Source organism: Gouania willdenowi, chromosome 3 (assembly GCF_900634775.1).
Source record: "Gouania willdenowi chromosome 3, fGouWil2.1, whole genome shotgun sequence".
NCBI classification, from domain to species: Eukaryota; Metazoa; Chordata; class Actinopteri; order Blenniiformes; family Gobiesocidae; genus Gouania; species Gouania willdenowi.
In genome coordinates, this window is record NC_041046.1 from 40,758,947 (window position 1) to 40,786,197 (window position 27,251).

A 27,251-nucleotide genomic window follows, 5' to 3' on the forward strand; every position below is an offset into this window, starting at 1 on the left:
ATACGGAAAACTCAAATCCAAACGCAAATATTCACTAAGGAGCTTTGGTGTCTTATGTTATTAATACCTCATAAAAGGCTGTGCAGATTTAACTGTTTCAAATTGCATTTTCTCCTGGGATTGTCTTACTGCTCATCTTATTCCAAATAGTGCAACAATGTACATTTTAATTATATGTCTTACAGGTTGGCTGACAACACTTTTGAGATGAATGTTGTATTTTTTTTAAAAAAGCAGCTAAACCCTGATCACTGTTAGCATGATTTAATTAGTTAAATTTAACAAAGCAGGTCTTTAAAGATTAACTTTTAAGGCCAATACACATCCCTTCAGACGGCTTAGAGGTCCAACAAAGGCACTTGTTCTCCACTTTGTGAGCAGACAACTGTCCATAAAAGTGACATGTGTTTAAGTAAGAATAAGCTGAGTCTGAAAACGAACAAATCTGAAACCCTGAAAAGGTGGAGGACAAGATGACTGCTTCACTACCACTTGCAACATGGACGTTTCTGCAATTTAGAACACCTGTTAATCAGCACAGGAAACTAAAACTACATTTAGAATCATATAGTCACAGCAAATGGACAGTTTTCACTACCATCAGCAAACACCAAGTTCTTAAAACGTACAGAGCAATGAAGGCATGGAACTCCTTACCATTGGTGTTGACTAAATGAATACAAAAATGAGTTTTTAAATATATTAAAAACAAATTGGCACATGATATTTATAGGAGACTAGTCACATTGTGGTCGTATTTTTGTCTTAACATTTGTGTCGATGTTTTATAGATGATGCATATTTTATTCTGACAGAAGTTGTTGTAAAGTTCAATGCATATTTACATTTTTCAGATTTGAGCGAACAGCACTTACTACAGAACATTCCAGAGAAGTGGAAATGGAACATTGCCAAATAGTTACAATATCCGTGTCATGAAATGAATAGACTAACTGATAAAGCTGAATTTAGTTTGAAATAGTCTTTCTACATAGAAGTTGATAAGTTGGCAACTTGGGTCAGATGACGCTATCTGTAGCACCGCTTCTTGCCCCGCCCACATCCTCCACCACCGAGTGTGGTCGACTGTCATTTAGCCAGGGACTTTGTTCATTTGTCACTCATGGACTTATTCATTTTGGCTCTGAACCCTGTCATCTTATCCAGTGTCGATTGGAGACACTTCCTGCTGCCACTAGGACCGTTGTCCTAGCTAGCTGCTACATGTTTAGCATTGAGGTGGTAGCGGAAGCTAGAGGAGCGTACAACTGTGCAAATTGTGCATTTTCCCAATTCGAAGTCGGACTCAAAGCTCACCTATTTCCAACAGCATTTCCCACTGACCACCTACCCTGTCTCTGTGTTTTAGATTAACAACAATGACTTCTCCTTGGGTTCTCCTGTTTATTGTGTTGTGGTCCGTGCATCAGTATTATGGGTATACTTAGAACTCATGCAAAAAGAAAGGTTTCGTGCTCTTTGGAGTGCAAAAAACTCTATTTAGGTCCCAGTATTTATTATTTTCCTTATTTAAAACCACAAGTGTTTGAAGTAAATATTAGTATTAGCCTCACACAAAAAACACCAAAACTCAAATGAATGATAACTATTGAATATATAACACTATATATCTCTAACAAGCATTTATTCATTTAAAAAAAAAAAAAAAAAAAAAAGTGTTTTTTGTAAGCAATTGGGAAAAAAACTGAAATAAAGTGTGCCTAAATGTATATAGGACAGCAGCTGCGTGGCCAGATGTGTAAGTGCAAACTTTGCTGGGGGTTTTCAGGTTCTGCCAGACTCTTTTTGGGACCATCTATTGAAAACCAGTATTAATCTGTTTGCTCTTTTAATGAGTTCATTGTTCCTGAGAGGAGGACAGACAGGTCTCATCAATGCTTCGCTGAGGATCTCTAAGCAGGAAAAGCTCCAGTGAGAGTTTCAAACATTGCAGAAGTCTGAGCTCGTAACAAAGCCAAGCCTGAGGAGAGCTCTGAGCTTCTTTCCTTCAATGGAGATGCTTTACTATTCCATTTCTTCAGTGAAAAGCAGCTGGTCAGGCCTTTTGAAGGCTTTTAAGCTTAATATGTCCAAAGTGGGGTGTAACTGTAACCAAAAAAAAAAAAAAAAACACCCCAAAAAACTAGGTAAAGGGTAAAAACTACCATAATCTAGTGTCTGGTGACATAATGATGTTGTTAAAGTTGTCCATTAACTACAAATACATAACCTATTTTCATGCTCTTGTTATGAAAAGATTAAAGCTGAATTTAATATTTTCTGTTTGTGCGATCCTTAATTGTAAATACAACAACAAACAGACTTATTTGTTTACCCTAATAGTTAAAAACCTAGTGCCGTCAACAAAAAAAAAAATGTTAATACTACTGTCAACATGGAAACACCTGGTAATCAGTACAGGAAGCTAAAACTACATTTAGAATCATAGAGATACAACAAATTGATAGTTTTCACTACCAGCTGTAAACACCAATTTCCTGCAATGAACTCCTTACCATTGGTGTTGACTAAATTAACACAACAATATGTTTTTAATATGTTTATGGAGATTATGCATTGTAAAAACATCTACAAATGTGCATTTATTTCAACTTTAAAAATGAAAAACAATACATTTTATGGATTACTTTGTAAATACTTAGTGGTAAATCTTAGTTGAGCTTCTTATGTTGCACCCCTAATAACTGTGGTTGCCTTCATAAAAAGTATAAATATCAATATTGTCATATCTTGAAATGTATATATTTTTTGCTAATTAATCTTGTGAGCACCAACAATATTGATGCAGGCGCACTAATATATTCATAGTGCATGATATCATTTTGCTGATAAAACACATTAAAGAATAATTAGCATTGAAGTGTTTAACAATAAATGGATATCTGTGCCACAAGGTCACGATGAAATAGAAGGCGTCATTTTTCCTTTTGTTCACAGCAGCTGCGTCAGTTCAAACAACGAATGGCAACAGTCTGCTCTAATGATGGAGGCCCCCGTCATAAAACACACAACCACATCCCACAGGTGCCATCGAACCCTGCTTCCTGATCAGACAGTCCTTCTAATTGAGCTAATCCCCACTTCAGGATCAGCGCTGTCCCCTGAGGTCTGAGCTTTGGCTGGGCTGTCCCCTTCCCTCACTGTCCTGGCCCTCAGTTTTAAATCTGTGGCCCCTCTGTGGTCCATGTGGACTGTAAAGCTGTTTATTGGGAGACAATGGGCAGCAGATTGTGCTGTCAGCTCCATTAATTACATCATTAGCATCACACTCCAGAGTCTGTGGATGAGGGGTTCGAGGGCTTAGGGCTGAGTTGGTGTGTGTGTGTGTGTGTGTGTGTGTGTGTGTGTGTGTGGTGTGTGTGTGGTGTGTGTGTGTGTGTGTGTGTGTGTGTGTGTGTGTGGTGTGTGTGTGTGTGTGTGTGGTGTGTGTGTGTGTGTGTGTGTGTGCGTGCGTGCGTGCGTGCGTGCGTGCGTGCGTGCGTGTGGGAAATAGAGAATACACAGTCCTGCATGTTTGACCATATTGGTCTTAATGGTAGGGATAATCAGTGTACACTTGAACATTACATTTTAATCACCCCTAGTACTGTTCCAGGGGTAAATTGTGGAATAATGTTGATAAAGAAAAAAAATGAGTGACAAAACTATTTATTTTCAAAAAAGAAAATGTAACAATATATTTTATGTAAAGCTGTAGAAATGTTGTATATAGAAGAAAGTATATAAACATACAGTATATATATATATACAGTATATATATCTTTTTTTTGTGCATTATTTGAAAAAGGCAACTCAAATGTACTGTGTTGAATGCTTGCATTTATTTTGTGTGTATTATTGTATTATTGAGGAAGGTAATTTGAATATTATGATTTATGTTGTGCATTTAAGCATTATTGCTTCGGCCTGTGTTTCAGTTTTGATATATATTTTTAAATTGTGATTTATGTTTGAGACACAAGTCAAGGCACATTTATTTGTATTGGACATTTCCTACACAAGGCAACTCAATGTGCTTTACATCAGTCTCCACCCTTTCCTCTGCACACACCCAACACAGCATAACGTGGATGGCTGTTCATCATAGGAATGGGATCCACACAAGGTTCCTGCTGCTTAACAGAAGGTTTTCCTTGCCACCATGATGAATTCATGTTGGGTGTGGGATACATATGTATGTGTATATACGTATATATGCATATGTGTGTATCCATAAAATGAAGAGTTCGTCCTTAAGACTGCTCTACTGTAAAGTGTCTTGAGATACCATTGGTTATGATTTGACGCTATACAAATAAAGATTGATTGATTGATTGATTGATTGATCAGTGGTTCTCAACTGGTCCCACCCTGGGACCCACATTTTGCCAAGGACATTAAATCGCGACCCACTTTTTTTTTTTTTTTTTTTTTTTTTTTTTAGAATTCAACCAACAAAATTTAGTTTTTCAAAAATAGCTGTTGAAACACATATTTTTCCAACATAAATCTACATATTTTCCTTTTTAACATGCATTTCACAGCATGCCTATCAAAAGAAAAGTTTCTTTCAAAATAAAATACATTTTGACCAGCTGTCTGCGACCCACCCAGTAGAGGTCCGTGACCCACTTTTGGTTCCCGACCCACCAGTGAGAATCACTGCTTTACATGGTCAAAAAGTGCAACAGAAAACATTCAACAGTTTAAAATCAATGAGAACATTAAAATCAGCAGTAAAAACATTTAAAATATCAGTAAAAATATTTAAAATAATCACCAAACACATTACATCAACATGACCAAAAATGCTGACTTCAGCTCTGCTGCAGTTTGTTCCACTTCTTTGCAGCATAACAACTAAAAGCAGCATCACCATGTTCACTGTGAGCTCTGGGCTCCACTATCTGACCTGTGTCCATAGATCTGAGAGACCTGCTGGGTTCATACCTGACTAACATCTCACTGATGTATTCTGGACCAAACCCATTCACAGATTTATACACCAGCAGCAGAACATTAAAGTCTATCCTGAGGCTGACTGGGAGCCAGTGTAAAGACTTTAAAACTGGAGTAATGTGCTCTGACCTCTTTGTTCAGCGTTCTGAACCAGCTGTAGCTGTTTAGCTTTTAAAGATCAAGACTCAAGATACTTGCTGACAGCAGTCCTCTTTTCTTTGTTACCAAAGACAATCACCTCCATCTTGTGATGATTTAGTTGAAGGAAGTTTTCACTCATCCAGCAGTTTACTTTTTCTAAGCAGTCACACAACACCTCGAGGACCATAGTCATCTGGGTTCAGTGATAGATATAGTTGTGTGTCATCTGCGTAGCTCTGATAATCAACCTTACAGTTCTGTAAAGTTTGTTCTAAAGGAAGCATATAAAGGCTAAACAGAAGAGGTCCAAGAACAGAGCCCTGAGGAACCCCACAGGACATTGGTAATCTGTCAGATTCAAAGATTCCAATGCTTACAAAATAACTTTGATCCTCCAAGTATGACTTAAACCATTGCTATACTTTTCCATTTAGTCCAACCCATGTTTGCAATCTGTGGTCTGATCTACAGTGTCAAATGCAGCACTGAGATCCAGTAGAATGAGAACAGGTACTTTTCCTGAATCAGTGTTCAACCTTATGTCATTGATCACTTTGATAAGAGCAGATTCAGTGCTGTGATGAGAAGGAAAGCCTGACTGAAACATATCAAATATTTTGTTGAACGTTAAGAATTGACTCAGTTGGTTGAAGATCACCTTCTCAATGATCTTGGCCATGAATGGAAGGTTTCTGATTGGTCTATAGTTAGCCAGCATAGAGGAATCCAGTGTTCTTTTTTTTAACAGAGGATTCACAGCAGATACTTTCAGGGAAAATGAAACCTCATACCATTTTATCCCAAATAAAATTAAAAAAAATATATTAACTTGCATTCGTCAGTAATTAAAAATAATCGTCTTGAAGTACAGTATTTAGTTTTTGGTCCTCAAAAGCAGTGGTTCTCAAACTTTTTTGGCTCAAGTAGCCCTTTCTCTAATAATAAGTGATAACACAGTTTAAAGAATCAAATTGTGTAAATAAGTGGAATGAAACTGCAGTATTTAGTGCCTCCTGAATAGATTTATTCAATAGTGTTTATTATTTCCAGTAATATCCCACCTGATGTGGGACCAATTACTGATCCTTGTATTTTCCATTCATATTCTAATCAAGATCATTTTTATTATCATTTTGTCTGTTTTGATGTAATTTTGTGTATTTTGTTGTTGTTTGTCTGTTCTTTTTATTATTCAGTATATTTTTTTGTTTTTGTGGTTTTTTACGTGTTTTTGTAATATTTATTTAAATTATTCTATCTCTGTGTGTGTTTTTTTAATGTCGTTTTGTATGTTTCTGTGTTATTTTTGTGTATTTTGTAGTGATCTTGTGTAGTTTTCTCTCATTTTGTGTGTCTTTGTTGTCGTTTTGTGTGTCGCTGGTAATAGTATTTTTCTCTCTTATGTGTTTTTTTTTGGTGTCATTTTGTGTATTTTGTTGTTGTTTGTATGTTCTTTTTACTATTCATTATATTTTTCTCTTATTTTGTGTGTGTTTGTTGTCGTTTTTGTGAGTTGCTGGTAATATTCTGTGTGATTATCATTTTTAACTAAAAATAAACATTATTAAACCCCATATTTTGTATTATTTTATTTGTTAATTTTCCTCTCTCTCTCTCAAGTACCCCCTGTAGTGCCATACATACCCCCATTGCCCAAAAGTATTGAATCAAAGACTAGTTATACCCGAGGGCCATTTAGTCTTATACTGTTATTCGAGGTTTTTACAGCAAATTCAATTCAATATGAACTTCAGATGAATCAAGGCTAAGTTGCTGCAACTTTTAATGTAAAGTTAACGAGATCCAAGTGACCGGGCCAATAAAACACAGCTCTTCAAGATCCATTTGTCTTTCAGTGCTAGCTAATCAATGGTAAAACACCATTGACCACTGACCATCATTGGCATTTCCACCTCCAGCAGCGGAGCTCTAAAATCAAATTGAACCACGTTTCTGCCACACACCCACTGAGGCATAAGCCTTCTTACTTCAACTTCCTGACTGATCAATGCCAGAGACAATGGCTCAACAGGTGCGACAGACAGGAGCCCAGCAGTAGCTTTCCTCCCCGCCGCCTGGCCCAATTAGCACCCGCGGCTAAGGAACAAAGAGGCGACATTTCATTTCAGCGGAGTGCCAGTTTAAGGCCTCTTCTCTCCACCTTAGCCTCTTTTCTTTCTGTCGCTCACTGCTGACATCTTTAAAGGATCATCCCTGGCTACCGTCATATTCTATGAAATTGGGTCGATGCCTTGTGTTCAAAGTGGCAGGGGTGTTAAAAACATGGGGTGTTGATGAATTCATTGCATGTGACTGGACTAGGTTTCTTTGTATGGAGGTGTTGCCTAATGAAACCCCCTGAAGGTCTGACAAAAGGCAAATTTACTTTACAGTGTTTGGTCCACAGTCTTTCTCATCAAACATGCACAAGTGTCACAATCGCTTTATTGCAAAATATACAACAGCAGTAGTAGTAGAGATTGTATGAAAGCAACATTTGAAACAAGTCCTAATTACAGCAACTTATTTTGAAAATCACAGTCCACAATGGGTGACCTATACACATGCGAATGTGCTTTCCTAAACTTTCCCTTTTCACCTCCTAATCTATGAATACACAGTAATTGTTCTGGATGCTTTTACTCAGCAGCATTAAGTTAATCGGTGTGTGTGTGTGTGTGTGAGTATGAATTACTAGAAAGCCCTCAGGATTTCCCTTCTGTATAAAAACCTATTGTTTGTTACTTCAGGGAAAATACTAAGGAAGACATTTAGGCTGTCTTTATTTGACAGATGACAGTTTTCTCTAAATTCACTTTAATCTTTTTGGTTTTGGCCAGAATAACGTTTAGAAAATAAGCCTTTTTCTCGTCGGTGAATTCCAAAAGAACAAAGCTGTGATTGGGCGTATGTCGACTCACTAGGAAAACAATAAAAGTCAAGTTGATCCATGCATTCATATTGAAGAAAAAAATAAATAATATAAATAGAGCTAAACATTTTTTTTTAATTATTCCTATGGAAACAATGGAAGCCCATTCCCAGTAAAAAACCAAAAAAACTATGAAAAGTAAAATAATAAGAATTATTGAGTCATAACTATGAGATACTAAGTCATAATTATGTGATACTAAGTCATAACTATGAGATACTAAGTCATAATTATGTGATACTAATTCATAACGATGAGATACTGAGTCATAGTTATGAGATACTAAGTCGTAATTCTGTGATACTAAGCCATAACTGTGAGATACTAAGTCACAATTATGACAGTATGTCTTAATTATGAGCTAAGTAATAATTATGACTTAAAATCTTGTATTTATGAGATAACATCAAAGAGGTCTAAGTGGTCTTCTATGTTAGTGATTCTCAAACGGGGTACATGTACCACTAAGGGTATGGGATGGCACTGCAGGAGGTACTTGAGAGAGAGAATGGAAAGTTAACAATGAATATGGGATTTTATAATGTTTATAAGGATAGATAAATGTATGAACTGTAAAACAGTGCCATGCCAAATGTGCCATGCTGTGAGTAACAACATAATAGGTAGAAACCGCAACCTGAACCCAATAAAGTGGCTGGGTGTTGATCAGAACTGGCACGACTAGGAATATATGAATTATTTGATTGATGTCTGGTCATTTCATTTTTGTAGTTTTATAATGTCCATTGATCATTTTAAAACAAAAATAATAACAATTTACACAGTAACGATTGGGTGTAGAAATGTCACAAATTACTTCTTTTAAAACGTACTTAAGTACAAGTAAAATGACTGATTTAGAAATATGCTCAAAAAAGTACAAGAAAAACCCATAAAAGCTACTCAATTACAGTAACTTGAGTTTTTGTAATCCATTACTTTCACCCAGGGGTGGTCTGGCCATCTGGCATACCAGGCATCATCCTGGTGGGCAGGTCCGGTCCGCTAAGTTTTTTTTTTTTGGAGGCATATATGCTAACAGGTGACCAAAAGTGGCAAGAAAGTGTAAAGTGACTAAAATGGACCAAAAAAGCAGTCAAGAGTGGACAAAAAATTGGCAAATAAAGAGAAACCAGGTGGTATGTATTGGCAAGGGGTCGCTTAAATTGGCAAAATGTGGCAAACAATAGTGAAAATGGACAAAATGTGTCAAACTATAGAGGGTTTTCACGGCGCGTCATCAACCCGGAAGTCGCCATTTTGAAGGTAAAGCACATTTTGCTTCGTAGATCCTGGTTGAGCTTTGCTAGCCACAAGCGCCTCCTTTCCTCTGATAACTTGTGAGATTGTTCTCCCTGATTTGTTATGATTTTTGGCAATCTATAAAACTCCAAATGTGTCGCATTGTTTGACCGATTGGTACAGCCAAAAACACGGCAATAGTTCACCATTTCGTCTCGAAATTTACGATTTTCTTGTCTGCGTGCTGTTTGTAGACCTGCTGCTGCATATCTCCAAAATGGCGACTTCCGGGTTGATGACGTGCCATGAAAAACCCTCTATAGTGAAAAGGGGCAAAATGTAGCAAACAATAGTGAAAAAGGGCTACAAAGTGGAACATAAGAGTCAAAACAAAGGGGGAAAAAGGAAACAATGGTATTTCTTGGGCAACAGTTAGATTATTTGGATGAAAAGTGGCCAAAAAAATTCATGAAAGGACAAAATTTGAAAGAAGGGTCAAAATGAACTTGCAAAAACGGACAAAAAAATAGAAAAAAAAAAAAAACATGTATTTATTGGCAAAAGGTAGCTAAAGTCTGAAAAAAAGTGTCAGAACTTTTTTGAAAAGGGGCAAAAATTGGACAAAGGAAGTTGCAAAATGGCCAAAGGAAATAGGTATAAAGGGGTTAAAAAGTGACCTACTTTTATGGTTTTCTTGGGGAATAATAATTAAAATAAAGACATAAAGAGCCACATGTTGAGCATTACTGACTTAATTAACAGTGGTGTTCTGATAATGTAGTGGGCTGGTCACCTCGGCTATTACTGTGGTAACGCAATATTATGCTAAAACAAACTAGGTGTGGCAAATGTGTGTCTCTACTGCGCATGCGTATTAGTGATCTCTGGTGGAGGATGACCAGGCTGTTTTCCAGTAACTCTCATTTTCTCTGGAGATTTATATTAATAATGTATCATCACATTTTCTAAAAACCGTATCTGGTCATGATGTAGTCTTATCTGTTTCTGTATCATCACTTATTATTTTATTTTATTTTTTTATTTAAGTACAAAGAGCGCAGGAAGACGACATTGCTCACGCCATGGCTCACATAGACATTATATACGTATTATAATGTCTATGATGGCCCACGCTGTAAACAGGAAGTGACTGAAAGCGGAAGCTCGTGGTGATGTCACTCCTCAAACAGCTGGCGTCCAGTCTGGGAACAGTGGTCGGGATTTTAACTCTTTTAGTTGCACTTATCGCCGCCATATTGACTTATTTTGATTCCAGTGATCCAGTTGAATACCCCAGGTAATGACGAATGTAGAATTAATATCAATTATTATGAATGGCGCCCATACGGAGATAATGTGTCCAGACCACACTCTGCTGAATGCATTCTCTATGGGAATATATTACATTTATTGTTGACATTTGTGGAGAAATTATGTGGAGAAATTTTGCGCATTCGCGATTATTTTTCAAGCAACGACCAGAGTCCATTGAAAAAACTGTCAATTTATTTTTTTTTAAAAAAAAATACGATTTGGTCAATCGAGGCACTTCTTTGTGTCCAGTTTGCATTTGTTTTAATATTATGACCATATTTTCCTGAATTCGTCAGTACTTTATTGTCGTATTTGAGTTTAATGCCAACATTGATAAATGTGCTTAGTTAAATAGAATAAGATAAGATGATCCTTTATTCATCTCGCAATTGAGACATTTACAGTGTTACAGCAGCATAGCAGAAGAAAACTCACTCAGTGCAAAATTAGATCAGATAAAAAATATTAAAAAAAAAAAAAAATGTGTCAAAAAATTGTTGAAAAGAGCCAGTAAGTCTGTATACACTGTATGAACGCTATCATACACACAGTGCATATAAGGGTGGTCCCATAAATTATTATTGCAATGTAAATCAAAATACAAATAAGATCAGGTGGCAATAACGTTTTATGACATTATTAGTAATATTATTAATAAGGTTTAAATTATTTAAAGACTTGGACAGAAACCAAATTAATAAAATATTTTTGATAGTAAATTAACACTCAAATGAAGTTACATTTTTATCTCAAGGCTAAAACTAAATCAAAATGTGTTTCTAATTAACACCAACATGCTACATGCCATTTTAAGAATACACCTTTTTGCGGTGATGTCAGCATCCGGGACACTTGACCTAGCAACACCCGCCACTATTTTAAGAGGGGTGTGTGATTGCTTGACAACCGCTATTTACGGTATTTACCACAGACAACGCAAAGGTTTTACTCATTGTCTTACGATTATTTCAGCATATTAGAGCCAAAGGCCAAGCACCGATATGAAGAAAAGTTGCATCTGATTGGTTTACACGACTTCTTTGGGTTTTTTTTCCGCCGCAACGTCTTACGTCCATCCGTCTCTCTTCTGAGTTGTTTCCTGGAAAAATACTAATACGGGATGATGGTGGGAAAGAGGGGTAATATATGGGAGTTTCCCAGCCAAGCATGCATTAAGATTAATGGTACGACTCACACGAATGCCAACAACCGGCACGCTCTGTTCAGAACTCTATTCCAAATCGTTTAGTGACGTTAAGAATGTCAAGAATGATGGCAAAAAATTACATTCGTAAAACATCATAATTAGGTGTAAACTCGGCATGAAAGCCCTCTAGTTGGCCCTAGCTAGCTAACTAGCTATAGACATTACAGTCATTGCTGAATAAATTACAATTTAAATGTAGGCTAATTCATAATCAATGTCATAAAATCAGTAAGGAAGAAATTAGATCCCCAAAATACACAACCTACTATTAATGAAATCTCTCCTGCAAACATACGACCACTTTGATTTGGGCTCTATGTAGTTTTGTCGTTGTACGTTGGCCTCAGTGCTTGGATTCATACCTTCCGTTTTCTGGTCTTTTTTCTGTAGGTATTCTGTAAAATGATGATATCTTTTCCTTCAGCCAGTCGTGGTTCTGACAACCAAATACTACGCAGAATTTGGGCATTCTACGATAAAAATCTGCCAGACTGCAAGATCTCCATCGTGTTGTCAGCGGTCAATGGCGGTTGTAAAGCAAAAGCATACCCCTCTTGAAATGGCAGCGCGCGTTGCTAGGTTAAGTGCTGACGTCACGCAAAAAGGTGTATAACTATAGTCTAAATTTTAGAGTTTTAAAATTTTATTTTAAATTGACACAACATAGACCTGACATCACATTTCTCACAATTTATTTCTCCATCCATTAGAATAAATTTAGATTTTTATCTTTGTTTACCGACACTATGCATGCACTCGGTGCACGTTTTTTCCCTGTTGTTGTAGGCTATCAGTTCCCAACTCGTGTTACATAATGTACATAATGACTGGGTGTGGAGCCAGCTTAGATCACACACTGAAACACTGCTTGTGTGTGTGTGTAATTTACTGTTGTGCAAACTAAGATAAACCAGACAAAGCTTCATTACAGGATTAGTAAATTTGATGTTTTCTATTAGATGTTCCAATCCTATTAATGATGTAATGTTAACAGTTATTAGTAATTAATAATTTTGGAGATAACTGAGGTTTGCTTGTTTTGGATACTCAGTATGGCTGAAGACATGAAAACCCTGGAGGAGAACTTCAGAGTGCAGAATAAAAGCTGTTTCATACTCGGTGCGTCTGGAGAATCGGGCAAAGTGCTGCTTCAAGAGCTGCTGGAGCGTAACATCTTCTCCAAAATAACTCTCATAGGAAGGAGAATGCTCACTTTTGAAGATGAAGCGTACAAAAACCTGGTTCGTGAGCTGAGTCAGTTATCAGTTAATGACGTTTTTTAAATACCACTGACTTGGTGTTTCATTTTCTGTGCCCTCCAGGTTCAGGAAGTCGTGGACTTTGAGAAGCTTGATGATTACGCAGCTGCCTTTCAGGGCCATGATGTTGGCTACTGCTGTCTTGGTACGACTAGAGCAAAGGCTGGAGCTGTGAGTAATCCATATACAAGTTTTCTATGGTGGAGACAAAACAATGGACTTTGCAGATGTCACACTTTGTCCAACATGTTTTTAAAAATCAAAATAAATCTGAATTTATTTTTTTTAAACTTTGTGTGTAACATTGTTGATTTAATAAGTTCCTTGTTTCCTTTCAGTGTCACAAATGATTAATTAAGCAAAACATACCAAAGAACTTTTTTTATTTTTTTTTAAATTATGTTTTCACTAAAGGTTAGGCCACACTGGAGCCCTTTATTAACACCTCAATCATAGAGTTGAGTACAATTATTTACTTAAGGTACAATAGCTATAATCCAGAAACTGGAAAAAAAAATGAAACAGTTAACATACAGTAGTCATCATTAATCATTTCTTTAGGAAATGCTCACTAAACACTATCCTCAAAATGTCTGTTTTTTTTTTATTATTATATATTTCAGGAAGGCTTCGTCCGAGTTGATCACGACTATGTTTTAAAATCAGCCGAGCTCGCCAAGGCAGGAAGTTGCTCCCACTTTCACCTGGAATCTTCCAGAGGAGCCGATAAGAACAACAATTTCCTCTACCTTAAAGTCAAGGTGTGAATGTTTAACCGGGACTTTTCACACAGCCATGGTTTCCATGTTTGTCGTCATTCTTCATGCATTTTTTCTTGCAGGGACAAGTGGAAGCAGAAATCGAAGCTCTGGGGTTCGACCGATTGTCTGTGTACAGACCTGGGTGAGCCATTTCATCTCTGATAACTTCATATAACATGAGTTGGTTATACTGTATGTTAACAGCCATAGCTTGTTTACGACCAACTGTTGTCACTAACAACGAAAAGACCTTTGTCTTTCTTCTCGTTTGTATTATTTACAAAATAATTTGGAACAATCTAAGAAAATACAATCCTTTGATGCACGTTTGACATAACTTTATGTAGCAGCTGTAGCAGTGAGCGCTGAAGTTTCATACATTAATCATTGAAACGGATTCACTGTCTCTGTTTGTGTTTGACGTTCACTCGTTACCCCGTGCGCTGATCTGTTCTATTGACATTAACAGTCATTTGTTACTAAAAGAGCGCTTACCAATAAAACAAACGAAAATATGTCGGTTGTGTTACGAAAAAAAAATGAGGTTTTTCTCTGTCGGGTTTGGGTCAAAGTTTGAATGTTCATACTAGGGATGTCCCGATGCAACTTTTTCAGTTCCGATACGATACCGATATTGCAGCCTTGAGTATTGGCCGATACTGATATCGATCCGATACAATATCAGCATGAATCATACATACTTTTATTACTCATTTTGTAGTGTGGAATGTTAGAAAATTCTTCATCGAGTGATGTTACTCAGAGAACTGACCCATTTTTCATGACAAATTGGTTACATACATTTTAACCTTCAGCATAATATCGACAGTATTCTACATTTGAATAAAATAAATAAATTATCGTAATTCACAAAGCATGTTAGGCCTTAAGAGATGCTGTTAGGAGGAGCGAAGAGGACCTTTAGGAAGATTTAAGAGTGTATAAAACAGACAAGATGGTAGAAAGAAACAGGCTAGTAATCAGAGGGTCTCTGGTTCAAATCCAACCTGGTCAATCACTGGGATGTTGAGCAAGTCCTTTAACTCTAACTGCTCGTGTTGAACGTCGCTTTGGATAAAAGTGTCTGCTAAATAAAATTGTAATCTTTAAAGACAAACTTCAAAGAGTACCTGCACTAGTTTTTTTTTTGTATGATTTTATAGCCATTGAGATGACATCACACTTCAGTGATACAGTCATTTTCAGTATCTATAGAACGTACATGTAAAGCATGTTTGTTCTATTGGTCCTCACATGTAGTTATACACTTTTGTAATGATACAACGTGAAAAATAGTTAAAAAAAAAAAAAAAATTATGGTTTTTTATTTTTTTCACGGACCCCAGTTTGAGAACCAGTGCTGTAGACTAGGGTTCTCACCAGGAATTGTTCACAGCATAGAGGGATTGCGTGGCGTCCGTGCAAGCGGCAACGGTGTGTGGGGCCTGCAGTAATATTGGAACACGGACGATGCGTTTCTCGGTTATGCAGATTAAAGAGAGAGTTTAAACAACCCGTGCACGCCTAGAAATCTCTTTTGTGTCCAAGTGTGCAACAATTAATACGACGGTACCGTTCAAAAAAGGAAAAAAACAATAGAATATTTCCTCTACGTTGCTGAAAACGGAGCGTAGGGGGCGCCATCTCTCCGTAGGGACTAGTTTGATAGGCTAGCCAGACTGGCAGCAATTCCCTCACAGATGACCACGTGCGCACACACGTCCACCCCTACTTTAGTTAACCTTATTTGGTTTGATTAGAAGGTTTTAATTAGAAGGTTGTAACGCACAACAATGTAATTTAAAAGTCATTTCTTTTGTCCCAGAGTGCTGTTGGTGGACAGGGTGGAGAGCCGACCCCTTGAGTGGCTGTCGAGGAAGTTCTTGAGCGCTTGGTCCTCTGTGTTTTCTACGTCCATGGCCATCCCCATTCAGGCTGTGGCCAGAGCTATTGTGTCCAACACTGTGCGTCCGTCGGAGCAGAAGTCAGAGATCCTGGAACACAAACATATTGCAGCTCTGGGAAAAGGTGCTGGGAAATGAGGTAGGAATGGAATGAATGTGACGGGGTTCATATATGGTACTGGAGCAGTTCTGAAACCAGTGCATCACGTGACTCTGTGACTTCTGCTTTCTTTATCTCTACTATAAAAGTTTTAAGCTTCTCCAACAACTGGTTTTATTGCAAAAAATATATAGAATTCTTGGAATAAAATGTAAAATATTGATTTGATTTTGTCTTTACAGGTTCTTTCTTCAAATGCACCACAAAGATCGCTTCAACACAAAGATCGCTTCAACGCTCAGTACCATTATTTTGTTCAAGTTTTTTTTTAACTTGAAACATGTTGCATGCTGGGAGGAAGCTACATGATAACCAAAGCACTCTTTATAAACACTGCTCTTTAAAATACTGTCTGTCTATTGTGTTGGTGTTTTTTTTATTTTTTTTTGTATCTGCGTGTGTTTTCTAAATCTGTAATATCAATAAACTCGCCCCAGTTCAACAGAAAGGTGTGAATCTAATGGCATCAGTGGGACAATATGATAGGAATTGTTTATTTTTGTGTTTTATTTTTATATTACGAGGTTGGTTATTGAGAACCAGCTCTGATTTAAAGTGATGACCCCAAACATTGGGTGGATATCTCACAAATGTGCATTTTTGTAGTGTGTGTGTGTGTGAGTGAGATGTGGTAATAATAGACGGAAATTTTCCAACCCATCATATATAATATCACCCAAATACACAAAAGATATAACTTTAAAAAAGAATCAAATAACTTACTTTAATAATAATGAAAACCTGTTTAAACAATAATTTAAAAAAAGTTTTCCAATTTCGGGTCAAATATTTTTATAATTAAAAGTAAAGTTTTCTTTGGCTAAAGCAACTTTTTATGATCGAATAATAAAGACATAAATTTGCCTTCATATTTGAATATGCTTTTACTCATTCTGATGTAATAGCGCTCTCTTGTGGTTGAATCTGGAGATGCACAATTTAATATCCTAACGTGATCTGATGATCTTTACTCATAAAAAATGTAACAAAATCTGGCAAATGAAGAAAAAAACAAACAAACCATACTTGAAGACTTTGAATTAATTAATTAATTGCAATTTGAACGTTTAGATTTAATTCTCAACAACTTTAATACAATGTGAAACAGAAAACCTTTTCATTCACAAATAATGTTAAAAATGTGTGTAACTCAGTGAATTTGGTTATAAATAATAAAGTCTTCACTTTATTATTTAATGATTCAAAACTACTAATTTATTGAAAATGTTCCTTTATTGCTGTGTCCATTTACATTTTATTCACTTGTCTTATAGTTTTAAATGTTTTTTTTTATTACATTATGTTCATTTCTGCACAAAGTTGCTCCTTTAGGTGTTTTATTTTTCTTTTTTTAAATAATGAAACGAAGTCTTGATGTTTATAATGAAAAAAAAAGAAATACATATATTTCATTCATCGCCAAAACAGTTAAAGTCTAGTGACATCTTGTGGTCATCTTTATAAGTGCTTAATGTAACTAAGTCCGCCCATTTTGTTGCGTCACTCTCCGTCACCAGGAAGTGCTCCGCTACATTAGCAACAACATGGCAGAACACACGGATCCACGTGAGTGCTGCAAATAACAAAAAAAAAGTCAAATGCAATGACATGAAACTGCAGATAATAGACGTGTTTATGTGTTCTGCCTTTCAGAAATATTTTATTTCTTTAGTTTAATTTCTCCGTGTGTTTTAAAGGTGCATCTCAAAGTGATGATGATGATGTTTGGATTGTAATAAGTCTGTTTCTTCATCGCCTGCTCTCTAACAGGGAGAGCTGCTGAGGACATGCCTGAACTGTCTGATGAAGATGATGAAGATGATGAAGAGCAGTGGATGGAGGACGAGTGTCAGTCTGTGACTTGTCTTTTCTGTGAGAGGTGAGAAAACCCTTTGTTCATCTAACTTATTTATATTATTATTATTATTATTATTACACTGCCCGTCAGAAGTATGTATTCATATAATGGGAGGAGCTTAAGTAGAGTTGTCAATTATGGCCAAATGAGTATGTGTGATTTCCCTGGTTTATTTCTATGGGACATGTGCATAATGAATGTGTTTGTTTTTTTTACTCATTTTTATATATTTTTTGTTTGGTGTATTTTTCTGTAATGTATGTTTTTTTTTTTGAATCATTATGTGTATTTTTGTATCTTTCTGTTTTGTGCATTTTTTGTATAATTATAGTTTTTTGTTGCCATTGTTGTGTGATTCTGGAGTCATTTTGTGCATTATTGTATATTTTTTGGTGTAGTTTTGTGCATGTTTTTTTTTTTTGTATAAATATCTAGTTTTGTGTATTTTGAGTCATTTTCATATTTGTGTTGTTGTTCGATGTATTTTCTGTAATGTATGTTTTTTTGGAGTCAATTTGTGTGTTTTTGGAGCCTTTTTGTATATTTTTGTGCGTTTCTGTTGTCGTTTTGTGTATTTTTTGGATAAATATTGTTTTGTTTTTTGTTTTGTTTTACTCATTTAGTATATTTTTATTATACATTTTGTGTGTGTGTGGCTACCTCCATCTCCTCCGTGGGTTATCGCTCACACGCACGCACGCACGCACATGCATGCGTCACAGGTTGTTGAGAGATAAAAAGACCCGGAAGTCGCACAAAAAATAAACGTTTTTAACACCAAAGTCGCAACTCTCTCTAAATGGCTCTGTGTGCGTTCAGCATGTACATCCAGGCATCTCACACGGATGCGTAAATATATTGGATGCTCACAAAAAAAAAACATTAAATAAAAACATTTTGCACTTCTAGATCAGTCTGCAATCTTCTCCAGTGTAACCATGGTTACCCCGATGGCTGACAGAATAAGATAAGAATAGCTTTTAAAACTAATTATAAGGCATAGTTTGAATGTAAATGAAAGGAAAAGAGGCTAACAGGCTACGAGGAACTAAAGTGAAACTAAAAGAACGTCACATTGAGGATGGTTGCTCACACTCACCTTCCAATCACTAATCAACATTAATCCAAAATAAGTATGATTTTATGAAATTGTTACATTTATGCAAGATATAGGCCTACATGACGTTGTAGGAATACACATGTACAACTGCACAAAGCATTCCTAGGTGAATTAAATATGTTGAATAAAACGTAATGTGGCTAAAAATGTCTCTGATCCTTTTTTCTTCACTCATCGTGAGTTTCTGTGAACGCTCGAATGAGCATGTCCCTTTAAATGTTGTTGCCACAAGGAATTCTGGGTCAGCATTATCTTCTCTCCTTTGGTAAAGGATGCATCAGTGTTTCCTAGGCTAACGGAGGTTATAAAGGAAGCATTGAGCCTCCTTTCCTTAGCTTGTAGAGAATTAGAACACTCCTTATCATGGCCGCTACTAAAACACATCCAGGGGTGGAGGAAAAGTGGATAGGAAAGGAGATAGGAGGGACTATTTTGAAGCACCCGGACAGTACTTGTTTAAAGCACAATGTATCCACCCACCCCTCAGGTGCTGTTCATTCAATAACCAGCCCAAGGAAAGCTTTGAGCCAAAGCTTTTCAGCCAATCAGTGATTTGCACCCAACATGCGGACTCTTAAGCCCGCCCACAGGCTGCATCGTCACCAGGAAGTTTCTGCCCTCGTGCTGCGTTCAATGCAACTCAGAATTCTTGTTTAATTGACGGGGGTCTCCACCTGGAGTAGGGGCTCCTGCACTTTAAAGTCTGACTTTCTCTAAAATCATTTGTCTGACGTTCCACAACAACGATGGCACCGTGCAGAACCACATGTCTCTGGCAAAACAGTGATTAAAAGCATTTTAATGCCAAAAATATCTGGAAATAATATACAAGAAAATTCACAAAGTTCAAGAATGAATTACTGCAGGATTTATTTATGTTAAATGAGCTGTTTTTGTGATTTTTAAATGAATTTAAAGTCCTTTTTTTTACTTGAGCCCTGTGTGATGTTTTTAAAGCCTTACATGAATCACTTTGAATGCCTTGATGTTGAAATATGCTACGTAATAAATAAATAAATAAAAATTGCCATTCAGAATAATCATAGCTTTAAGTTCAGAGTTGCCTTGAACGCAGCGTCAGTGTCCCAGAAAAGTGCAGAAACAGATGAAGGGAAACATGTTATTTAAATAAATAAATAAATTCTTATTAATTACTATTATTAACTGACCCATCCACTTTTCTGAGGCCTACCCACAATCTAAGCCATGTTCCCGCTACTGGTGGAAAGTTCTCAGTTTCTGAGTAAAAAACCCAAAATAAGTCAAATTTGCTACGTTCCAGTCAATTCTAACTCTATTTATGCCGCATTTCAGTGTTTCTAACGTCTCGTTTGCATTGTTTCAGGGCGCTGAGTTGTGTTGCTGACACCCTGCACCACTGCTCAGCTGAGCACCAGATCAACCTCGTAGATGTGATCAGAAAACACAGTAAGTTGTTGATCAGTCGCTCCACAGATGATGGAAGAAACGTGTGGTTTGTCAGAAAAAGCTCATGGTTTCTTTCTCTCATCAGGTTTAGACGACTACGGATACATAAAAATGATCAACTTCATACGTGCAACAGTAAGTTTATCTACAACATTGTGTGAAATGATCAATACAATTGATATTGAAATGTGTTTGAAAGAATAAAACTGATTATTATGAAATGAATGAAAATGACCCAACACTGAATAGTCAGATCATTTTAAAACGCTTAAATAAGATGTGATCAATCTGCAAGTGAAGGTGACTCCATCCCATCAGAGACTCAACATAAATACACAAAATTACTCCAAAAACAAATAAAAGAACAACAAAAAACACAGAATTTGAGAGGAAATATACAAAAGATGACCAAAAAAACACAAATAAGTCAACTTTGTTTGTCTCCTAGTTGGAAAAATTCCTTTTGCATATAATTATAATAAACAGAGAAACAACACATACAATGTACGTCAAAAGCCCTGTTACATATGAGTAAATGTATAAGAAACGACACATACTGTTATCAACATTTATTAAAGAAAAAAAAAAAAACACACAAAACAACAAAAATTAAACACTCGGAAACTTGAAAAAATGACAGGAACATATAATCAATGAAAACAAAAACACACAAAAACCTGTGTTAAAAATCAGATTACAAAAAAATAATAAAAAAAATCAGATTGTTATTATTCTAAATAATGACATGAAAAAGTCACATTGAAATTGAATCCATGTACCCTTTGTTCTTTGATTATTCTGATTTAAAACCAAATCTAAATAACAAATAAACAGTGTGGTTAATTTGTTTTAATGATTTAAAACCAAAACCAAAATCCAGAAAAACCAAACAAGGAGCATTTTTCTGTTTTAAAATTAAATCTGCTTCTGTTTGTGTGATATTTGGATATTTACTGGGAAACTAGGAAAAAAGCTTCATGTTTTAATCTCACCACACAGACGGACTTTTACTCTGCTGCGTTTCATAAAATGATCTTGTTTCATGTTTTCTACCTCACACTGATGGCAGAGGTATAAATTGTGTGTCGATGACGTTTCGTTAAAGAGTTATTGATGCTTGAAGTCCAAATTTGTGAATATCTGCAAACTTTACTGAACAGTGTTACAGTCCAAATAGTATCCAGATAATCTGGTGACCCAAAAAAATGGATGTTACGTAAAACATGTACATATGTGATGAAGGAACCAGAGGTGGTGCAATGAATCTACTGGTGCTCCTCGTTTCTTGTGATCAACTTCCATGTGTGTTGACGGCTGCCGTTAGCGGTATTTATAACGTGCAAAATAAACATTTTTACTGCCCTCAAAAAAGCTGTAATTGATTTTGCGAAAGTGTCAAATCGTAGAAGTTCTAACATCTATTGTTCCTCACACCAGTCGATAGTCAGTCACCAGTTTATTTGGATACTATTTGGACCGTAACACCACGAAACAAAACCTAAACGTGAGCAGCTTTGTACGAGCTAAAACATCCACAGACTGAATGAAAACATGAGCAGGACCAGAAAACTGCTGAAATAAATCATAAACAGTCTTATTATGTGAGGAGACCTGGTCCAGGACCTGGGGAGAGAAACCAGGTGCAGCGGACTTCAGTTCTTTCTCTAAATTAACCGTAAATATCCAAATATCACAGACAGAACAAGTTTAAAAAAATAAAAAATTAAAGGAAAAAATCTGGTTTTTGGTTTTTCTGTATTTCTGCTTTGGTTTTAAGTCAGAAAAACAAATTAACCACACTGTTTATTTGTTATTTTGATATGGTTTTAAAACGGAATAACCAAAGAACAAAGGGTACACAGGTTAAATTTGTTTACATAGTTGTTGTTGTGTGTGTGTGTGTGTGTGTGTAGAAGTGCAGTGCATCCCGTCTCATGGGACTGTCAGGTGCTCCTCTACCCTGGGAGAGTGAAGACTTTCTGCGTCCAGTCCTACAAGATGACCCACTGCTACAAACAGGTAGAGGTGCAGTGTGCCCCCCCATCTGCCTGTTTCTAATCTTTTCAAACGTCCAAACAACTGAAAGTCACCGACAAAAGATGGACTTTGTGCTGCTGCTACTGCTGCACGTTTCAGGTAATTGAAATCTAACTTGACATATTTCTCTTTACTTCTTGGATTCTTCTCTCAGATCTCGAGGAGCTCTGTGACAGTGAAGGGTCGACGTCGTGCTCGCCAAGTGCGTCTGAATCCCATGATGCACTGCAGCGCAGGGCCCAGGCTGCAGAGGGGAGAGCTCGTCAGTCAGAGGAGGCGTTGGCCAGAGCGATGGATGACCTGCACAAACTCAAGTCAGTAATTCTACTGCATTTCCTCACATTTGAGCACTTTTTAATCTTTTTCATGTCTCGGTTACTGAATATCCTTGAGAGCAGTGTTTCTCAAATGAGGGGCACGTGATGGCACTACAGGGGGTACTTGAGAGAGAGGAAAAATTAACAAAAGAAAGCATTAAAAATATGTAGTTTTATGTTTATTTTCAGTTAAAAATGATTATCGTACTAAATATTACCAGCAATTCAAAATGACAACAAAAACACACAAAATAAGAGAAAAAATACCCTGAATAATGAAAAGAACTGACAAACAACAACAAAATAGACAAAATGACACCAAAACACACACGCTAAGTGAGAAAAATACTTACTAATACCAGCAACACACAAAACGACAACAAAGACACACTAAATGATCGAAAAATACACAAGATCACTATAAAATACACAAAAATAACAGATAAACATACAAAAACGACATAAGAAACAACCAAACGACACCAAAAATACACACAGAGTGAATCATTTAAATAATACCAAGAACACACAAAAAGGACAACAAAAACACATGAAATAAGAGAAAAATATGATGAATAATATAAAAAAACGACAAACAACAACAGAATACACAAAATGACACAAAATAAAAGAAAAATGTACTGCATAATAAAAAAGAACAAACAACAAAATCCATGAAATGACACAAAATTATGGTAGAAATGATCTTGATTAGATCAAAATGTTGTAGTGGGACAAATGGGGTACTTGTCTTGTAGTGCAGGTCTGTCTGCAGACCAGCAGGGGGACACGCTGAGCAGAGATTTGCAGGAGCATTAACTGAAGTACCTTGTGAAAGAAGTTTGTAGGAAAGGGAAAGATAGATAGGGGAAAGGAAAATTCCACTGCAGCATGGAGGTTAAAGTGGGGAGGGGGTGGGGGGTGCAGCTTTTAGGTGCTATAAGGGAAAATTACTGAACGAGTGCTGCTGGTGGTGGAGAGTTAGAAAGATGAATGCCTCCCATCTCCTTCATTTACTGCTTGGTCCTGCGTGAAGGCTGTGTGCTTTCCTCTCTCTCTCTCTCTCTGCCTTTGTTCCGTTGTCCCATATGAGAAGTTGAATGCGGTTCTTTGTGTGTGTGTGTGTGTGTGTGTGTGTTCTCAGGCTGCTGGCTCAGGGCCTGGTGCTGAACGCTGGAACCAGCAGATCCAGCACCATGGGCGCCGTGGCCGAGCTCCGTGAGGATGAGGATGAAGCCTACTTTAGCTCCTATGGCCATTACAGCATCCATGAGGAGATGTTGAAGGTTTGATCAGTCCCTCAACATATATTCAGATCCTTCTTATAGTCCTGTGAGTCTTTGTCCCAGCACAAAATACAGTATGTAAAGCAGGCTCAGCAGTGTATAAACAGCTTACACAGATCTACTCTCTTGCACCATTCAGAATAATGACCAATCTGAGCAATAATGCAGGAAATAAAAACAAATTTGTGTTTTTATTGTCATTTTTGTTATCGCTTTACATATTTTTGTGTGTACTTTAGTTGTCATTTTGTGTTTTTGGAGTCATTTCTGTGTATTTCAGTTGTTTTTTTTAGTCCGTCTTGGGTGTTTTAGTGCATTTGTGTTGTTACATTTACCTCTATGTATTTTATTTATGTTTTTGGAGTCATTTTGTGTATTTTGCTTTTCATTTTGTGTATTTCTTGTCATTTTTTGTGTTTTTGGAGTTGTTTTGTACATTTTTCAGTTTTTTGATAGTTGTTCTGGGTGTTTTAGGAGTCATTTTGTGCATTTGTGTTGTTAGATATACTTTTCAGTTACTCTTATGTATTTTATGCATGTTTTTGTTGTTGTTTTGGGTGTTTTAGGAGTCATTTCATTTATTTGTGTTGTTTCAGTCACTTTTATGTATGTTTTTGGAGAAATTTTGTTTATTTTGCTTTTCATGTTGTGTATTTTTGTCATTTTGTATAATTTTGGAGTCATTTTGTGTGTTTATGCAGTTTTTTTTGTGAATTTCTTGTTACGTTGTGTGTTTTTGGAATCATTTTGTGAATTTACTTTGGGATTTGTTTCAGTCAGTTTGTGTTTTTGTTGTCATTTTGCATTTTTTTGAGTCATTTTTGTGTATTTTTGGAGTCATTTTGTATATTTCTGTAGTTTTCTTTGATGTTTGAGGAGTTTTTGTGCATTTACAGCACTTTGTGGGCCGCCAGTTGCCTATGGCTGATCTACAATTTACTGCTTTCCTCCAATCAGCAGTAAGTGCGGTGTGAGACTTTGAAAGTCGCTGCTACATAATGAAGGTTTGCGACCTGGAAAAAAGTCCAGTGTCCAGAGTGTAAGATGTGTCATAACTCCTAATCTCAATGTGTTTGCACAGTGTGCATGAAGCTGTTTAGACCCTTCGCTCCGTCACTTACTGCAGTGTTGAGACTCGGTTCAGTCGGCTCAGCTGATTGGTGCTAAGCTTTGCATTAGAATATGCGTGCGTCAGTTTGGAAAAATGCATCCCAGGCTCAGGAGTGGCTAAGAAGAAGTGACGGCAGGCGGCCTTGCAGCAAACTTTGGTCGCCTCAAGGTCACTGAAGCGCATCAAACGCATAAAAGAAATGTAGTGATCACTGATCATACTCGTCATCCTCAACGGTTTAAAAAAACAAAACCCAATGGTATAATTTAAAAAGAAAAAGATCTAGTCTAAATATGTGCTTCATAGAATAAGTCACTATTGAACTCAATTACTGACAGTAGGGTTTTTCAAATGGTGGCCTGCGGGCCAGATGCGGTCCTGTTCCTGTACACAAATGGGCCAACTTTTTTTTCGACGGCTGGGTGTGTGGACAGATAAGAAAGCTGCAAAAATCTTTTTTAACTGTTATTAAATACAGACTGAATCATTACACAGTATATACAGTATTGTGTGTTTTTGCATTGTTTAAGCTACAAATTATTAAAGCCTGTTTTTCTGTGCAAAAAATACACAATATATATATATATATATATATTTAATTTTGAGGGGTTATACCATATATTTACATGCAAGCATAGGAATAATGTCAGCAAAAGAAATTGTGAATTTCTCAAAATAAATGAAAACGAAATACACTTTTAAAACGCTTTTCCATAGACCTAAATGATTAGCGGGGACAGCTTTTCTTAGAAACCGTTTAAGATAGGATAACCAAATTTGGTGTGTGGCTTCAGGGTATCAATACCTTGATGGAGTTCAAAAATGAGAAGCGCGCAGTTATTTTTTCCGGAGTTATTGCCCTTGTGCCATTAGTTTTACTTTGAAGATATCTTCAAAGGGGACAGCTTTTCTTAGAAACCATTGAAGATAGTTAGGAATTTTATTTTCTGATGTGATAATTTTTTCTTATGTATACATCTAAGTTCTTAGATTTAGGACATTTAGGGAAAGGTTGTGAGTTTTAATGACAACCGTTCTGGCGGGGGATGATGATAGTTGAGTGTCATTGAACAGCTACTGTATATCTTACAGCGTTATTCTGACTATGCTACAAAGGCTGACGATGCCGATAACTGAGCATAGATCTTAGCTGAGTAAACAAAAGTTAGCAACTATTTGCTTTTAAATCAAACGTTACAAATTCTTATCAGGCACACATTCTTTCCCATTTTCACAGCGTTTTAAATGGCTTTGTTGTATTTAAGAGTTGTGGGAGCACTTGATTGGCAAGGCTATTATTGACTTGACTTATCCCACATGGCCTGGAACTTTCCAAGGAATCACCACTCTGACGTGTTCACCTGTTATCTGCAGCTACGAGAAAAAAGTGTGACCAGTTGTTTCTTTTGTTGTTGTGTTTTTTTTTTTGCCGTAAGCTGTTTTATTTCTTCAGATTTCCTGCTGATAAGAGCAATATATTGCATATTCAACACACCCACCCAGCACATGAGCTGTAAATTACTACGTTGAAAGTGTGTTTTATCTAGCTGAGTATTCCGCGTATTCTCTCCACAGGATAAAGTGCGCACAGAGAGTTACCGTGACTTCATGTACAGCAACCCTGAGGTGTTTAAAGACAAGGTGAGTCATTGAGTCATTGTGGGACTGTGTGTGTGTGTGTTTGTTATCAGGTATAAGCTCCTGTATTTCCCAGAAAATACGTGGAAAAAGGCGATTTTAAATCATTGTGTGACTTTATTAGCCCCTCGCAGCTCGACTGCAGAGTCGTGATAACAGACATGCACCAGCAAAACCATAACCAGTTCAATTCCTTCTTCCCTTTTCCTCTTCACTAAAGTAAAGTATTGGCCTGCATCATGGCTATCCATTCTGGGTGACTGCTTGTTAACGCTGGGCTGATGGCAGCGTACGTTTCCTCCGTCAGCTCCTACGTGTGTCAAACAGTCACAGAACAAAGTGCATTGGTACCTTCCCTTACTGTGTGTGTGCATGTGTGTGTGCGTGTCAGCACTGCGTCGGCGACCCTCTGCGAACCCATAAACGCAGCGGGACGCTTCCAGAGAAGTGCCTTTAAATAGAGATGCAGATAAAGGCTGCGGGTGTGTGTGTGTGTGTGTGTGTGTGTGTGTGTGTAGCCACTGCAGCCCCGTCCCGGTCATTGAACAGCAGTCGGAGGCTGGAGAGGAAAAGAATT

The 27,251-nt window shown here is 36.9% G+C and overlaps 2 protein-coding genes across 2 annotated transcripts in view; both read left to right on the forward strand.

The window, feature by feature from the left end:
• The first annotated feature begins 10,413 nt into the window (after window positions 1–10,413).
• Window positions 10,414–16,075, forward strand: LOC114458536 (oxidoreductase HTATIP2-like). Its single transcript, XM_028440960.1, has 7 exons — window positions 10,414–10,571; window positions 12,847–13,036; window positions 13,118–13,225; window positions 13,678–13,815; window positions 13,896–13,957; window positions 15,641–15,858; window positions 16,062–16,075. Exons 1-6 carry the CDS (start codon window positions 10,447–10,449, stop codon window positions 15,855–15,857), a joined length of 840 nt encoding a protein of 279 aa, XP_028296761.1. The 5' UTR covers window positions 10,414–10,446; the 3' UTR covers window position 15,858; window positions 16,062–16,075.
• Window positions 16,076–17,373: 1,298 nt separating this feature from the next.
• Window positions 17,374–27,251, forward strand: part of LOC114456660 (protein arginine N-methyltransferase 3-like) — a 75,068-nt gene continuing 65,190 nt past the window's right edge. The window contains exons 1-8 of the mRNA XM_028438583.1: window positions 17,374–17,445; window positions 17,650–17,758; window positions 20,203–20,285; window positions 20,371–20,420; window positions 22,199–22,304; window positions 22,477–22,636; window positions 23,784–23,925; window positions 26,612–26,677. Of these exons, the coding sequence (XP_028294384.1) occupies window positions 17,424–17,445; window positions 17,650–17,758; window positions 20,203–20,285; window positions 20,371–20,420; window positions 22,199–22,304; window positions 22,477–22,636; window positions 23,784–23,925; window positions 26,612–26,677 (738 nt within the window). The 5' untranslated portion in view covers window positions 17,374–17,423. The remainder of the gene's footprint in view (window positions 17,446–17,649; window positions 17,759–20,202; window positions 20,286–20,370; window positions 20,421–22,198; window positions 22,305–22,476; window positions 22,637–23,783; window positions 23,926–26,611; window positions 26,678–27,251) is intronic.

Coding starts and splice junctions, on each gene's coding strand:
- LOC114458536 (XM_028440960.1), top strand. CDS start 10,447: ATGTCACTCCTCAAACAGCTGGCGTCCAGTCTGGGAACAGTGGTCGGG. Junction 10,572..12,846: donor GATCCAGTTGAATACCCCAG/GTAATGACGAAT, acceptor TTGGATACTCAG/TATGGCTGAAGACATGAAAA. Junction 13,816..13,895: donor TCCTCTACCTTAAAGTCAAG/GTGTGAATGTTT, acceptor TTTTTCTTGCAG/GGACAAGTGGAAGCAGAAAT.